The sequence below is a fragment of the Cetorhinus maximus genome, chromosome 26, assembly GCF_964194155.1.
Source record: "Cetorhinus maximus chromosome 26, sCetMax3.hap1.1, whole genome shotgun sequence".
Taxonomy (NCBI): domain Eukaryota; kingdom Metazoa; phylum Chordata; class Chondrichthyes; order Lamniformes; family Cetorhinidae; genus Cetorhinus; species Cetorhinus maximus.
In genome coordinates this window covers 12,649,822-12,666,081 of record NC_135904.1, presented here as the reverse complement: position 1 = coordinate 12,666,081, position 16,260 = coordinate 12,649,822, and the positions used below count along the sequence as shown (strand labels likewise).

The 16,260-nt window shown below is 42.4% G+C and overlaps 1 protein-coding gene across 6 annotated transcripts in view; it reads left to right on the top strand.

The window, feature by feature from the left end:
- The window catches only part of blm (BLM RecQ like helicase), a 53,171-nt gene extending 38,677 nt beyond the window's left edge, over positions 1-14,494 (top strand). For 5 of the 6 annotated variants that reach the window (XM_078530128.1, XM_078530126.1, XM_078530125.1 and 2 more), the window contains 10 exons: positions 190-296; positions 1,996-2,156; positions 3,394-3,589; positions 5,827-6,017; positions 6,119-6,266; positions 7,662-7,861; positions 8,036-8,231; positions 9,576-9,698; positions 11,277-11,478; positions 13,635-14,493. In XM_078530128.1, coding sequence (XP_078386254.1) covers positions 190-296; positions 1,996-2,156; positions 3,394-3,589; positions 5,827-6,017; positions 6,119-6,266; positions 7,662-7,861; positions 8,036-8,231; positions 9,576-9,698; positions 11,277-11,478; positions 13,635-13,782 — 1,672 coding nt within the window. In that variant the 3' untranslated portion in view covers positions 13,783-14,493. Of the gene's footprint in view, positions 1-189; positions 297-1,995; positions 2,157-3,393; positions 3,590-5,826; positions 6,018-6,118; positions 6,267-7,661; positions 7,862-8,035; positions 8,232-9,575; positions 9,699-11,276; positions 11,479-13,634 lie in introns of all 6 variants that reach the window. The other variant, XM_078530124.1, reaches the window with a different exon arrangement.
- The last annotated feature ends 1,766 nt before the right edge of the window (positions 14,495-16,260 follow it).

Sequence of the window (16,260 nt, the reverse complement as noted above, 5' to 3'; positions counted from 1 at the left end):
GAAATGCCCTGCTTCTGCTCTGCACTCCCCACAGTGAGGTAATTGATGTTGGGAAGTGGGCTGTATAGGGAATTGTTCAATCTGCAGTATTCCTACTGTGCTGTAGATTCTGTACAGGGTCCCGAGAGCTGGCTATCACTTCTGTTGTATGGAGTTCTAGTACTGAGGCTTCATGCTGATATTCTGCAGGTTCACCATGAGCTTCAATAGACACAACCTGAAGTATGAGGTCCTGCCAAAAAAGCCCAAGAAGATTGCTGAAGACTGCATCGAATGGATCCGGAGGAATTATCCACGTAAGTGTCGACTGAGTAGTATGCTGCTGGGCCTGCAGCTGCCTGTATAGAACTGATCAATTCTGTACAGAACCCAATGGCTTTTGACAATTAGAGCTAAATATTTATGTGGGCTACATGACTCACTGATGTATTTTGGCTGCAATGGCCTCATGAATCTAATAAATCATCACTGGAGCTTGTGATTGGTCACATCTCAGGAGAGAGAGTGGGAAATGGTGGCTTGTATAAAGTAACTGGGAACCTGCCAACCTTTGTGTAGGTAACTATCTCCATGGGAAATTTTAAAAAGACAGTAACATCCCCTCTTCAGTATCCATCTGTTTGTTGATATTTAAATAATTAACCAGTTATTCACCAAATTACTGTTTTTAGGATCTGGCTGTAAACAAAATAGTTTACTGGCTGACATAGTGACTATGCTTTAAAGTAATTCACTCTCTGTAAAGTTTGTTCACTTTCTTGCATCTCTCTCGTGCGCTCTCTGTGTCACTTATATTCAACTTTGATACTCAGAATTTACACAGAAGTAGATGATGCTTTGATCATTGAAATGAAAGTCAGTAACAATGTGTGAATCACATGGCACCTGCTACACCCATTTTGCTTGGATTACAAGTTTGTAAGTAAGAACATTTTATTGAATAGGGCAGAGGCATGTGTTTTCAGTCAATAGCATAATGATGAACCAAAAGAGTTTCTCACGCAGCCCGAGAGTTCTTTGAAGCACAATCAGTGATTGTAGGGAAAACATGGTGTCCATTCTGCTCTTCCCATTCCTGTGTATTGCAGTGTGTTGACATCAATGCCCAATGAACAATCACGAAAGCTCGGAAACTTAATTCAATCTTTACTTCCTCGGGTGCCAAGTTTTTAAAACTCAAACCTGATGTTACCTAGAGTTACCAACCCTGCTTGGATGTATTCCTGGAGGACTCATCATATCACCACCTGCCTTGATCCACCCCATCCCCAGATTCCTGCTACTGGTCAACTGACATGTCCATCCTCATGATGCCTCGTCCCCATATACCCTCCATTGGTCACTACAAGTCCACTTTCAAGGAGACCTGCCTTCCCAAACCAATAGAAAAACAAACAGGCTCCTTGTTACCTGATTGGATATTTCTAGACTTAGTCAAACAGCCTTTTACCCATCTCCAATATGATTACAACTAATAAACAGAAAATGGAGTAAAACCCCAATTTTTTTGTTTAATGCCTCCATGATTTTTCTCCCGGTTTTGTGTGTAGCAATGTCCTGGAGATTAAAAAGTTTCTGGAGACTCCCAGGCCAGACCTTGGAGGGGTTGGCAATGCTAAATGGAGGCTGAACTTGAGGCACTGCAGCTTAAGGTAGAAACTGTCTGGCCCCCGAGTTGTACAAATGCAGCCGTACAGGAACGTTGCCATTCAGATGTTCAGTGACGTTCCGACTAAGAGTCTTGGCTGCTTAATAAGGCACTTAGATTTAAGAATGATCCCCGAGATTAATCTTCAAATTCTGGAGACTCTGGGTCAAACCCTGGAGGATTGTCAACCCTAACATCATTTAATGGTTAATTTCTGATTTACCTCAGCTCTCTTTCTTCCTTTAACCTTGATGGTGCTTAGCACGCTACGGGAGTTTATCCTTTAAAAGTACTCTTCTTATGTGCAATATGTGCAACTCTTAATTCCCTTGTTTGCACATTAACAGGTGACTCCGGCATTATTTACTGTCTGTCTCGGCATGAATGTGACACAGTGACTAAAACACTGAAGAGAAACGGAATAGCCGCATCAGCCTATCATGCTGGCTTGCAGGACTCTGACAGGGACCTGGCACAAAACAAGTGGATTAACCAAGATGGCTGCCAGGTTAGGAGCCCTCAAAACTAGGGCACGATTATTTCCCCCAGTCGGTGGGTTTGGTTCTTCATGCACATCTCTTAGTGACTGACTAAAGAACAATCTATAGCCTACTCCCTCAGCCAGTTTGCTCAGAATTATGAAATGGTTGCAGCACAGAAGGAGGCCATTCAGTCCATTGTGTCCATATTGGTTCTCTGCAAAAGCAACTCACCTGGACTCACTCCTCCCCACCTTTTCCCCCTAGCTCTGCAAATTTTTCTCATCAGATCCAATTTTCTTTTGAAAACCATGATGGAACCTGCTCCTCCGCACTCTCAGGCAGTACATTCCAGATCCTAACCATTTGCTGAGTAAAAATGTTTTTCCTCATGTCGCCTTTGGTTCTTTTGCCAATCACCTTAAATTGGTACCCTCTGGTTCTCAATCCATCCATCTTTGGGTACAGCTTCTCTCTATCTATTCTGTCCAGACCCCTCATGATTGTCAACACGTCTATCAAATCTTTTCTCAACCCTCTCTTCTCTAACTTCATAGAATGATACAGCACCAAAGGAGGCCATTCGGCTTGTGTCCATGCCAGCCCTTTGAAAGAGCTAGCCAATTAATTGCACTCCCCTGCAAGCTTTTTATTTTCAATTCTATTTTGAAATTTACTGCAAAACCTATTTCCAATACCCACTCAGGCAGTGCATTCCAGACCGTAACAACTCACTATAAAAATAATTCTCCTCACCTTCTCTCTGGTTCTTTTGCCAACAACCTTACACCTATGACCTCTGGTTATTGACCCTTCGGCCAAGAAACAGTTTCTGCTTTTTTACTCCATTAAAACCCTTCATGATTTTGAACACCTCTATTAAATTTCCCCTTAATCTTCTCTGATCTCCAAGGAGAGCAATCCCAGCTTCTCCAGTCTCTCCTGGCAACTGAAGGCTCTCATCCCTGGTACCATTCTATTTAATCTAAATTGTCAGTAAAAATATTATTTTAAGAAGCGAGTTAATATTGTGCATTTTTTGTTTGTAGAGGCCAAGGACATACCTTTGAAACCTGGTGTAAAATTTAAACCCCTCCTATTTTGCTGTTAGTATTTTAGCAAAACTGCAAATAAGCCTAATAATATGTAAAAGAGAAGTGATGATCTGTGTGGTACAGGGGGATGATGATGGGGATTTGAAAACTGGCAGAACGAGTGAATCCTGTGGTTATATAGACTCACCATTGACCTGTGTGTTCCCGCCAGGTGATTTGTGCCACGATTGCCTTTGGTATGGGGATTGATAAGCCAGATGTTCGCTATGTGATCCATGCCACGCTACCCAAGTCCATGGAAGGATATTACCAGGAGTCGGGCCGCGCAGGGAGGGACGGAGAAACGTCCCATTGTATTCTTTTCTACAGCTACAGTGATGTCACGAGGATCAGGCGCATTATCCAAAGTGAGTGAATGGTAGCTGAGAGGATTGTGGAATTAAAATATTCCTTTGTAGCAGGAGCAAATCAGCAGCCTATCAGAGTCAAATAGCTGTGCTGGGATTCATGAGTCTGCCTGGAAATTAATTACCACAATTGGGGGAAGATGCCTTTCAGAATCTTCATTCACTGTAATAAATTATATCTTTATACTACTGTGATTGTGACAAAACTCTATCTTCACAACTCCTAGTTGTGACAGTTGTGCCACATTGTGCCCCCTGCATTGGCCTAGTGCTTCAAGCCCCTGGTTTAGCACTGACTCTCACACACATGCAGAGCCCAGGTTCAAATCTGGGTTTGTGTGGAAGTGGCTGATCTCATCTGGGATGTGAGTGCAAGCGCTCCAATTGTCACCAAGTGCCCCCTGGTGTACGTATCAGCCAATGATCTTGCTTTAATCACTTTTGGAAGTCATGAGGTTTTGAAAGGCGTAATATAAATGACAATTCTTCCTTCTTTCTATTTGTTATGGAATGAGAATACACGTGTGTGGGGATGAAGTATAAAAGTAGAGGAGTATTGTCACAAACATACAGAACATTGATGAGACCACACATAGAGTACTGTGTGGGGCTTTGGTCTCCTTATTAAAGGAAGGATATACTTGCATTGGAGGCAGTTCAGAGAAGGTTCCCTACGTTGATTTCCCGGGATGACGGAGTTGTCTTCTGAGGAAAGGTTGAGCAGGTTGGGCCTGTACTCATTGGAGTTTAGAAGAATGAGAGGTGATCTTATTGAAACATGTAAGATTCTGAGGGGGCTTGACCGGGAAATGCTGAGAGGACTTTCAAAATAAGGGTTCTCTCCCATTTAAGACAGAGATTAGGAGAATTTTTTTCAAAGTATGGATAATTGTTGGAGTTCTCCACCCCAGAGAGCAGTGGAAGCTGTGTCATTGAATGTGTTCAAAGCTGAGTTAGACAGATTTTTGATCTACAGCAGAGTTGAGGACTATTGGTGGGTGTGTGGTGTAGTGCGGCAGGGAGGAAAGTGGACTCGAGGCCTTAATCAGATCGGCCATGATCGTTTTGAATAGCAGAGCAGGTTCAAGAAGCCATATGGCCTACTCCTCTTATTTATGCTGTTACGTTTCTTACGGGCATAGGGTGAGAAGAGCATCGGGCCAGGTCATGATACCTGCCACAGTGGAATCGTCCAATAACCAGTCTCCTCAAGTGCTATAACCTGCAGGGCTATGGACCAAATGCTGGAAAGTGGGATTAGGCTGGATGGCTCATTTTTCGGCTGGAGCAGACACAATGGGCCAAGTGGCCTCTTTCTGTGCCGTATATTTTGTGATTCTAAATCTGCTTTCCAGGAACACATGCACTTGTAGCCACAGTACAGTCACCATACTTCATGGTGAGTCAATGACCTGGGGGTGGAGAATGGACACTGGAGAAATGGGGAGGATAAGTTAAAAGCACATTGGCCCAGAATTTGACGGGGTAATAATAGCGGGTTTAATGCACACACCTTTATTAGTATGTTTAAATAAAAATAAGAAACAGCAGCGTATGGTGAGAAAGTGGTACAGCGTGAATTGCAAAATGTCACAAATTGCTGGACAATTTAACTACTCTGTCACTGGCTTCAGAAGCTCATCCGCAACTCCATGTCCTTTGCACCATAAATACAAATTAAACTCACCACAGAGAGTTAGGGCTGGTATTTAACAATTTAGGAATCTTTTTAATGATGAGATTTATATCTCTGCTCAACCTTGCAGGCCCAGAAAGGGAACAGTTGAAACTGAAGTCCCATTCCTGCAGCGAGTAAATTGTTTTTCAAGGTTTTTAAAATTCAAAGTCTTTAAAAAAAAAAATTATGATTTTCCTTTCCATCTTTTTCTTTTCTCTCTCTTAATCCAGTCTTTATTTCCCTCTATTTCTCTTTCTGATTTGACTTCCCCCAGTTTCTGTTTCTGTCCTTCTTGTTTCTTTAATCTCATTCGGTTAGAGAGATTGGTTCCGTCGTTCACTGATGTCCTGTTGATCTCGTACGAGGCGAGGTCAGATAAGCGCTTCCAGCAATTTGTGGTGCAAAAATTGTTCAAGCTGAAGGGTGAGGGAAAAATTTCTAACAAACAGGGCAGGCTACGAGTTGCTGCTCTCCAGCAAATTCCAAGCCATTTTGTCTCTTTGATGCTTGTTGTGATTTCCATTAATCTGATCTAACAAGTGAGACGTGTGTTCTGCAGTGGAGAGGGACGGGAACCAGTTCACTAAACAGACCCACTTCAACAATCTGTACAACATGGTCCATTACTGTGAGAATGTGCTGGAGTGTCGCAGGACTCAGCTGCTGGCGTACTTTGGGGAAAATGACTTTAATCCCCAGTTTTGCAAAGAACACCCAGAAGTAACTTGTGACAACTGCCTCAGGAAGAAAGTAAGTTCAGCTGATATACTAGTTACTATTACTAGTCCTGAAATGTTAATTAGTTACTTTTTTAATCCCACCCCTCTCACTTCCTTTCCTTTTTTTAATAGAATTACAGGACCAGGAATGTCACAGATGAAGTGAAAAACATTGTGAGATTTGCTCAGGAGAATTGTGCCAGTGCCACTGGAAGAAAATACAATGCAGGCCAGCCTTCCAGCAGGCTCACCCTGAACATGCTGGTCGATATCTTCCTCGGTGAGTGCGGATCAATTACAAGGAGCTGTCTGCTTCCAGATTATCTGGAGAGAACAGGGTAGGGGAAAGGGGTATTTGAACACCAAACGATAAGACAGGGTGGAACCATGTAGAGTTTTTTGATATGTTAATTAGAAAAGGATGTTCCTTCCATTTTGAGCTCAAGGTGGCTTCATGCTGGATTTGTCTTCATTTTGCCTGCCTGTTCTCATTCGTTACCTCGCGCTTGCTTTATCGCACTCACGCTTTCACTCTCTCCCGCTATTGCATCTTATTACCACCTTGTGATGTTCCAAAGCACCTTACAACTGATGGATTGCTTTGAAGCAGAGTCCATGTTGTTGCATGGGCAAATACAGCAGCCAATTGTCCACACAAAGTTTCCAATACTGATACAAGAATGAATGATCCAACAACCTGTTTTGATTGGTGTTGGTCAGGGGAGGATTGTTAGTCAGGAACTCTCTGCCCTCTTCAAATAGTGGGATCTGAGAAACCAAGTTCTTCCCCATGGGGAGGTGGCAGCAGGCGGGGTAGGGAATGGAGGTACGAGAAAACCCATGGGTTGCATTTATTAAAGCAAGCAACCAACATCATTAAACAGATTATCTGGTCATTATGCTCATTGATGTTTGTGGGAGCTTGCTAAGCACATTGACTTCCATGTCTTCTACATTACAACGGTGACTAGACTTCAAAATGACTTCATTGGCTGTAAAAGGCTTTGGGATGTCCTGAGGTTTAGAAAAATGCTGTATATATGCAAGTTCTCATTTTCTTAAGGCAGCACTGGGACAAGATCAGACTAAAGGCATGAAGGAGGAGAAAATGTTAACCTTTGAACCCTCTTTGTCAAAAACTCAGCATGGGACTGTAGATGTGAATTTTGTGGGCATACCTACGCATTCTCTTTCTTTCCCCATGTGTGCAACACTGTAAGATCTTTTCCAGAAGTGCAATCAGTTGCAAGTCCTTTTTCTAAAATTCTGTTTGGGAACTTATTCTTGGAACACCTAATAAATCATGAGGGGGCTGGACAGAGTAGAAAGGGAGAAGCTGTTCCTGCTCGTAAAAGGATCAAGAACAAGAGGGCACAGATTTAAGGTGATTTGCAAAAGAAGCAAGTGTGACGTGAGAAAAAACTTTTTCACACAACGAGTGGTTCGGGTCTGGAATGCACTGCCTGGAAACGTGGTGGAGGCAGGTTCAATCGAGGCATTCAAGAGGGCATTAGATGATTATTTGAATAGGAACAATGTGCAGGGGTACAGGGGAAAGGCAGGGCAATGGCACTAGGTCATAACGCTCATTTGGAGACCGGTGCCGACACGATGGGCCGAATGGCCTCCTGTGCCATTAAAATTCTGTGAATAGCTAACTGAACTTCTCCACTAGGTTGTAAAAATGCCAGGATCCAATCTGGTATATTTGGAGCAGGAGCTGCCTATTCCCGTCACAATGTAGAACGACTGTTTCGAAAGCTGGTGCTGGATAGAATTCTGTGCGAGGATTTGTACATCACAGCCAATGATCAAGCAGTTTCTTATGTAACTGCTGGAGAGAAAGCACAGCAAGTTCTGATGGGTTTCCTTCAGGTGCGTTCATTTTTATGTCAAATTCATGTGTTCGGTTTCCTGCATTGCAATTTGCGTTCTAAGTTATATTCGATCTCCGTATTGCAAAAAGTAATTTATTGCTGGAAGAGCTTTGAGATGTTTTAACATGATGTGACACTGGGTAACTGCCAGTAATTTATCCTTTGACCCTAGGTGGACTTTCAGGAGACAGATAATGCCAGCAGCATCAGGAAGCAGAGGAATTCGGTGGCAAAGAATGTTTCTAAACGGGAGGAGATGGTTAAGCAGTGTCTTACTGAGCTCACTGAGCTCTGCAAGCGTCTGGGCAAAGTCTATGGTGTCCATTACTTCAACATTTTTAACACTGCCACCATCAAAAGAATTGCAGGTATATTTGAAAAATGGAAGACTGGTATGGGAGGGGTCGCCTGCCTCATTAGGGAAAACAAAGCTTCTTTTACGATCACAATATTATTAACTTAGACCAGGATTTAGTTGTCATCTGGAAATACATTACACAGCAAGAGATTAACAGGTGCAATGAAACTGTTGATAAGGGTTCTGATGAAAGAATGATTTGTGTTTCTATAGCGGCTTTCACAGAATGTGTCAAAGCACATGAAGCATGTCTTGAAGTGTCACTCTTGTAGGAAATGTGGCAGCTAATTTGTGCACAGCAAGCTCCTACAAAAAGGAATGTGATAATGATCAGATAACCTGTTTTAGTGGCATAGGTTGAGGAATAAATATTGGGCCTTCAAAATAGTGTCTTGGGATCCTTTACATCTACCTGACCGAGCACATCCCTTAGTGTGTTAGCTGTGGCTGAGGTGGACTCAGAAGGTTATAAGTTCAAGTCCCACTCCAGGACTTGAGCACAAAATCAAGGCTGACATTTACAGTGTAGCACTGAAGGAGTTTTGCACTGTTGGAGGTGGCCGTCTTTTTGATGGGATGTTAAAGCGAGGCCTCATCTGCCTTCTCAGGTGAACGTAAAAGATTCCATGGCACTATTTCAAAGAAGCGCAGGGAAGTTATCCCTCATGTTCTGGCCATTATTTATCCCTCAAACTGATCATCTGGTCATTATCGCATAGCTGTTTGTGGGAGCTTGCTGTGTACGAATTGGCTGCCTTATTTCCTACATTACAAGTGAATACATTTCAAAAGTGAATACATTGACTGAAAAGCACTTTGCCATTCAATGGCCATGAAAGATGCTATATAAATGTAAGTCTTTTTTCAGTGCTGCAGTGGGAGTAACAGCCTGGATTTTGTGGTCAAGTCTCTTGGGTATTCCATCCACCATAATAATCAGTGTTTTAAGAGATAATGAGGAGTACTGTCATCCAGCAGATTGTGTGAAATGCAGTCAAGAGTAAAAATCCTTGACACTTCCATATTTCTCCTAATGCTGGGTTGAATGTTCTGGACAAATTATAACTGGGTTTAGTTTAGCAGGACAGAGCAGGGGCTGTCCTCAACATTCACTTGACCCTCACAAAATAACAGCCAAACTTCCTGTGAGCCTATTTGTTTTTACAAAAGAAAATGACAAAGCGGAAACTTCAATAAAAACAAAGTGAAATGTTGGGACAAAACAAATCGTTTTCACGTGAATTGAGATTATGGCAGGAAAATGTGCTGCTCCCCCTTACAGAACAACTGATTCAGCACTGCTTTCCCAATTGCCTCTCAAAGAATGTTAATGAGCCAAATATGTCTACTGCAGAGTCACTGTCACCGGACCCTGAGATGCTTCTGCAGATTGACGGAGTCACCGAGGACAAGTTGGATAAATACGGAGGTGAAATTATCGACGTTCTCCAGAAGTACTCTGAATGGCAGTTGCCAGGTAATGGAAGCTTCACCAACTTGCTATATGGAAAGAATCTTTAGCAGAAAGGAGGGTGTCTTTCAGCCTCTCACCCAGGGGCACTCCTGCTCTAGATGCTACTAGGACCCAGTTCCACAGGTGATACCAGCCCAGCAGAGCCTCGTCCAAATGGCCATTCCTCTCATGTTGAGACTAGGTGGGGTTATGGATAATACAAAGTGAGACTGAGACAAAGTACAGGAAGATATTCATAAATTGGCCGAATGTGTGTGTAATTGCCAAATAATTTCAATATAGATGAGGCTGGGCATTTTAGTAGGAATAATGAGGAGACTATGTCCTTACTGCTTGGATAACGAGACACTGAATGGGAGGAGGTACAGAGGAATGTAGGGATGCAGATATACAAACTGCTAAAAGTAACAAAGCAGGCTGGTACGGCCATTTTAAAAAAAAGCAAACCAAACACTGGAGTTTATTCCTTGAGGGATAGGATTGAAAAGCAGGAAAGTTAAGTTAAACTTGTATTGAATCTTGGTTAGAACACACTTTAGAGTACATTGTATTTCTGGTCTCAATGTTATAAAAAGGATATAACGCACTGGAGAAGATACAAAGAGATTCACAAGGATGATGCTAAAACTGAAAAGTTATAACCATCAGGAAAGGCTGAACAGGTTGGGGCTCTTTTCTCGGTAACTTGATGGAGGTCTTTAAGATTATGGAAGGATTGAATAGAATAGATATCGAGAAAATGTTTCCACTCATGGGGCATCTAAAAGCAAGGGTCATACATAAAAGACCATCACTAATAAATCCAATAAACTATTCATGAGAAACTTATTTAACCAGAATGTGATGAAAATGTGGAACTTATTACGACAAGGAGTAATTGAGGCAAATAGCATTGATGCGTTATAGGGAAAGCTGGATAAACACATGAGGGAGAAAGGAATAGAAGAATATGTTAATGGGATTAGCTATTCTCACTCAACTCCCTTTCCAGCAGGATTCACGACAATTTGCATTTATATAGTGCCTTTAACATAGTATAACTTTAACATAGTATAGCAAGGCTCTTCATGGGAGTGTAATCAGACAAAATTTGATGAGATATTACAAAGGATGACCTAAATCATGGTGTGTTAAAGGAGATAAGAGGGATAGAGGGGAAATTCTAGAGCTTAGGACCTAAGCAGCTGGAGGCATGGCCACCAATGCGAAGCAATTAAAATTGGGAATGTGCAAGAGGCCAGAATTGGAGGTGCGCAGAGATCTCGGAGGGCTGGAAGATATTATAAAGAAAGGGTGAGGCCATGGTGGGGGGGGGGGATTTGAAAATAAGGATGAGAATTTTAAAGTTGAGGTGTTACCGGACCAGGAACTAATTAAGTCAGTGAGCACGGGGTTGATGGGTGGATGGGAGCTGGTGCAGGTTAGGACACGGGCAGCAGAGTTTGGATGAGCTTAAGTTTACACAAAGTCAAAGAGGTTGAACTCCTGTCCCTGAAGTATGTTTATAAGATTAAGTTGGTGACACTCACTCTTTGTAAACTTCCCTTTTCACGTTTCACAATGTCACCTTTGCGATAACAGAGGAGCAAGTGGCTGAAGTCAGTGCTTCCAACAGTTGGACAGACTGCAGAAGATCTCAGGATGAGGAGGAGCAGTATGAGGAAACCTCGGCGTACTTCCATAAAAACAAAAGTACCAACAACAGAAAACGGAAAAAAGGATCGTACTACAAAAAGGCAAAGAAAAGGAAAACGGGAAACAACAACCGGCAATCTTCCAAAAGGTACGTGACCTCTCCCAGATCACCCGCTCCCCACTCCACAGTGTAGCTTCATAGTTAAATAAAGGAAGAATGCCTTATCACCTCCGTTTGATACTATGATCTGTTTTGGAATACACATTGACATTTGTAGCAAATGTGGCAGTCGTTATATGCGCTGTAAGATTCCAAAAACAGGACAGGGTGAGGTATCGGGTATTTTTGTATTGAGACCTTGCTGATCATGATTAGAGAGGTTTGACATTGTGATGGTGGGGGGGAGGGGGGGCTTGATTTTTTTTTACATCTGGGGCGTTTGGATTTTCTGTGTTGGGCAGGGCCTCCTGTTTCTGCAGAGTCACGTGCAGCCCATTCACACTTGAATCCAAACTCAACCCCCAAAGGTTGTAACCATGGTCCTCCTGATCATTCTTTCCCATTGCCTCAAAAGTAGAATGGCCACACATGTTTTAAAATCCAAGCTTTGTGTCGCATAACTTTTATTTCTTTCATTTCCTCTTCACTCGAATGCTGGTGACTTTGTAACCTTCACCCAAAGTGAAGTAACATGAACATGGCACGTTTTAGAAACAAACCTTCGGATTACAATCACATTTTTCCTCTTCCCTGCCCTGGGGTAAGGGTTTTAAGGCTAACTATGTAGTATCTCCACTGCTCCCAGCTGACCACGACTCATACCTTTGGGACCTGTGCTTCTGTTGCACACTGATCTGGATATTACCAAATTAGCCACTGGAGAGAGCCATTTCACAACATTCTGAAGTTCGAGCAGATTTATAAAAGCATCACCTACAGGAAAATCTTGTATTTCTATTATATCTTATTACATCCTCATCGTTCAGTTCTGGGCACGGCATCTCAGGCAAGATATATTGGCCTTGGAGGAGATGCAGTGTAGATTCACCAGAATGATACCAGAGTTAAAAGGAGTAAATTATGAAGGTAGGCTCCATAGGCTAGGCTTATGTTCCATTGAACATAAAAATTGAGGGCTAATCTGATCTGTTTACGATGATTGGAAAGGATAAACAGAGAGAAACTGTTTCCTCTGGTGAGGGGAGCACAGAATAAGGGGGCATAACCTTAAAATTAGAGCTAGGCTGTTCAAGGGTGATGTCAGAAGCACCTCTTCACACAAAGCGGAGTAGAAATCTGGAATTCTCTCCCTCAGAATAGCAGGGAGACGGTGGCATAGCGGCAGTGTCAGTAGACTAGTAATCCCGGGCTCTGGCTTACTGCAGTGCAACATGGGTTCAAATCTGACATCGACAGCTAGTGGAATTTAAATTCAATTAATTAATAATTGAAAATTAGTTGATTGTTTATAAAAAACCCATCTGGTTCATTAATGTCCTTTAGGGAAGGAAATCTGCCGTCCTTATCTGGACCGGCCTACATGCAAGTCCAGATCCACAGCAATGTAGTTGACTTGTAACTGCCCTCTGAAATGGCTTAGTAAGCCACTTGGTTCAGGGGCAATTGGGGAAGGGCTTTGCCAGTGACACCCACATCCCATGAAAGAATTTTTTTTTTTTAAAGTCGTGTAAGGCTGGGGATCAGTTGGAAATTTTATAAGAGTTTGATACATTTTTATTAGGCAAGTGTACTAAGGGTTACAGATATCGAAGGTGTGTAAACGGGAGTTAGGATACAAATCAATCATGATCTAATTGACTGGTGATACAGGCTCGAAGAGCTGAAGGACCTCCTGCTGCTCCTACGCACCATTATGTAGGTATACACAGTCAAACCCCACAGCCAGCAACTGATATGAACGGCAAGTTAATCTACATTTAGTGATAAAAGCAAAATATTGCGGATGCTGGAAATCTGAAACAAAAACAGAAAATGCTGGAAAAACACAGCAGGTGTGACAGCATCTGTGGAGAGAAAAAAAGCAGAGTTAACATTTCGAGTCCGTATGACTCTTCTTCAGTGATGTTGTTCAAGGATCGATACCAGGAGAACCCCATGCTCCTCTTAGAACAATGCCCTAGGACCTGAATTAGTAGACTGTCAATCAGTTTAAAGTTATTTGGATGATATTGTATGTTACTCCATTCTGGGATAACATTCCTTTGTATATAGCTAACTATTATATAGGTGTCATACAATCTGGTCTATCTAATAATTGTTCTCTTTTTTTTTGTTTAACACAGCTCTAACGCAAAGATTGCAACAACTACAAAACATTTCAGCCCCAAACCAGCAACGGGTGGCAGGCGACCAGGGGTAATGCCACTGCCTGTTCCTCGCAGCAACATCAGTCAACGACCCTTCCTCAAGCCGTCATACTCAATTAGCTAACCATTGTTCACACTTCTTCTCAATGTCCTCAGTCCTCATGACCTCTCTGTGACATGAGCAACATGGATGGTCCCTGGGCTGTGTTTAAAAAGAAAATGAAATCCAAAGCATTTTTTTTCGAATTTTGAGTTCTAGGACTGCTGAACTAGGAGGTGAAAAGTTGCTGCGGATTGAAACTGCTGCTCTCTGCTGAATCCAACCCTACATCATCAGACTGAAGAGACTCTAGCTACATCGATGCAGCATTCTCTGGGAATCTGAAGTAGTGTATTGGCAGCTACCTGGAGCAGCCATGCCCCTCCAGCGTATTGCTTTGCTCAGTAATCTCCCAAGTTATACTGCTACTTGCATTGATCAGCACCTAAAACCACTTTGCAATGACACAAAAGTGGCTGTGGAGGTGCAGCATTTGAATTTGGGAAAGGAATTAAACTTGTAAGCTATGTTGCGTCTAAAGAATATTTGGCTTTGTGGGACCATGGTGGAATTCTTGTACAGTCAATTTTTTCTTTGCATTCGTTAAATATCTGGTCCCCATAAAGTTGCTTTATTTAACCGGCCTGTTCTTCTCTCAGACTGTAATTACATGTTAGTTCAATTTAGCAATTAGCTTTGACAAATTTGCTGCTGACCCTTTTGTTTTAAACATTGCACATAATGACTGTATTTCTGATTAAATATACATAAATTATATTTTAACCTTGAAGCCTAGTTTACCTATTTAGAAATTGTATTTCTGCTGCAAAACTCAATGGGATCGTTGTGTTTTTTTTTGGTTTGAGGTGTAATTATTTCCCCTGGTACTCAACCTCATCTTGCTCAGTATTCTGTACCTTCACTTGGTGTCCCCCACACCATTCCTTCACCAAGTTCGCAGGAGGTCATCCTGAGACCCAGCTGAAAGATTTGGTGGCTACAACTGTCATCAGTTGTTGATTGCATTTTGCCTTCCCTCCCCTTTCCCATCTCTTCCCTCTCCTCTTATCTTCTCACTCCCTCCTCTCTCTTCTTCCCAACTTCGCCTCTCCCCCTCCCTCCCCTTCTCCAAGAAAGTTACACAAAGATAAATTCTGGGGGTGCATATTTACAGGGGTGGGGGAGTGGGGTGGATGGCTCAATTGCCTGCCAGCGGGACTTAACCCCCCCCCCACCACCTCACTGGAGCAGAAGTCCTGCCCTTGGTTTAGCCAGCAGTCCCGGCAGTCCCAAGAGCGCATTAGTGGGTGCTGCCAGACCGCAACCAGTCCCAAGAAGAAAGCCCGATGGATCCTGAAGCAAGGTAGGTCTGGGGTTTGCAGAGAGGGTTCCGCCAGTTTAGGGCAGGGGGGAGTGGGAGTGGTGGGGTTTTGGTGAGAAGGTGCATAGGAAGAAAAGGGGGTATTAAAGGGATTGCCCCCGATGACCTGTGGTGTGGGCAGCGTATTATCGGGGTCAATTGGCTTGTTAACAAGCTCAATTGACCCTTGATTATTTATTTAAATATGGTGGGCGGGCTGCCAATTTTGGCACCCTCACACCCACCGTGTTATGGGGGTGAGCTCAGGTTTGGGTTTGAAGGTGGTGGGGTGGATCCCTGCCGAAAACACGCCCAGTGGGTGAGCACGTAAAATCCAGCCCCCAGTGTTTGATCTGTCCTGTACAGTGCCAAGATATATCTTTTCATTAGTGTTAAGTTCTACAAACCATATAGATAAATTTTGTTTTTTTTAAATTGTCCAATAAATATAAGGTTTCACTTAATAGAGGATCTCTAGACTCTGTAACTTGTGAAACTGGGTTAAGTACATCTTTCTATACACCCTGCTACATATATTCTGCTTGTGTCCATATACAGTAATCCCTGATGCATGCATCTTTAATGTGCCTCACCTATCCCGTACAGAATTTGAAAAACAAAATGACAACCAAATAATAAAGGGATGGTCTGGATTTTGTAGTGAATCCTGAAGGACAGGAATGGTGTATTTGAGAAAGCTCTCAAAATACATCTTTCTAATTGGGTTTCTGCATTTCATGAATTCAAAAGTGTTTTTTTTCAGTTTGAGTTTTAGTGAGTTCAGTGTTCAGAAAGTCTAGATTATATGTACAGTGAATCCTTAGAGAACATGCATGTTTCAATAAATGGTTTGTGAACTTTTACAGCATGTGTGACTGACGAGTTTAGAAACGAGCTTGAATGTAAGCATGAAATTAGTCCTTACTCTGAATGTGAGAAAAATAATCCCCATGATCAAACCTTTAATGTGAAGACTGCAAATAGAATGGAGCATGCTCAAACTGAGTTTTTCAGAAAACTAAAGATTTCAGATTCTGAAATACCATTGTCTTTGAGGCAACTAAATAACACAATAATAATCCTTGTAGAGTTGGGAATGCCCAAAATTTCCAAAGGTTAAATCAAACCTTTGGAAATTTTGGGCATACCCCACTCTACAAGGATTATTATTGTGTTATTTAGTTGCCTCAAAGACAATGGTA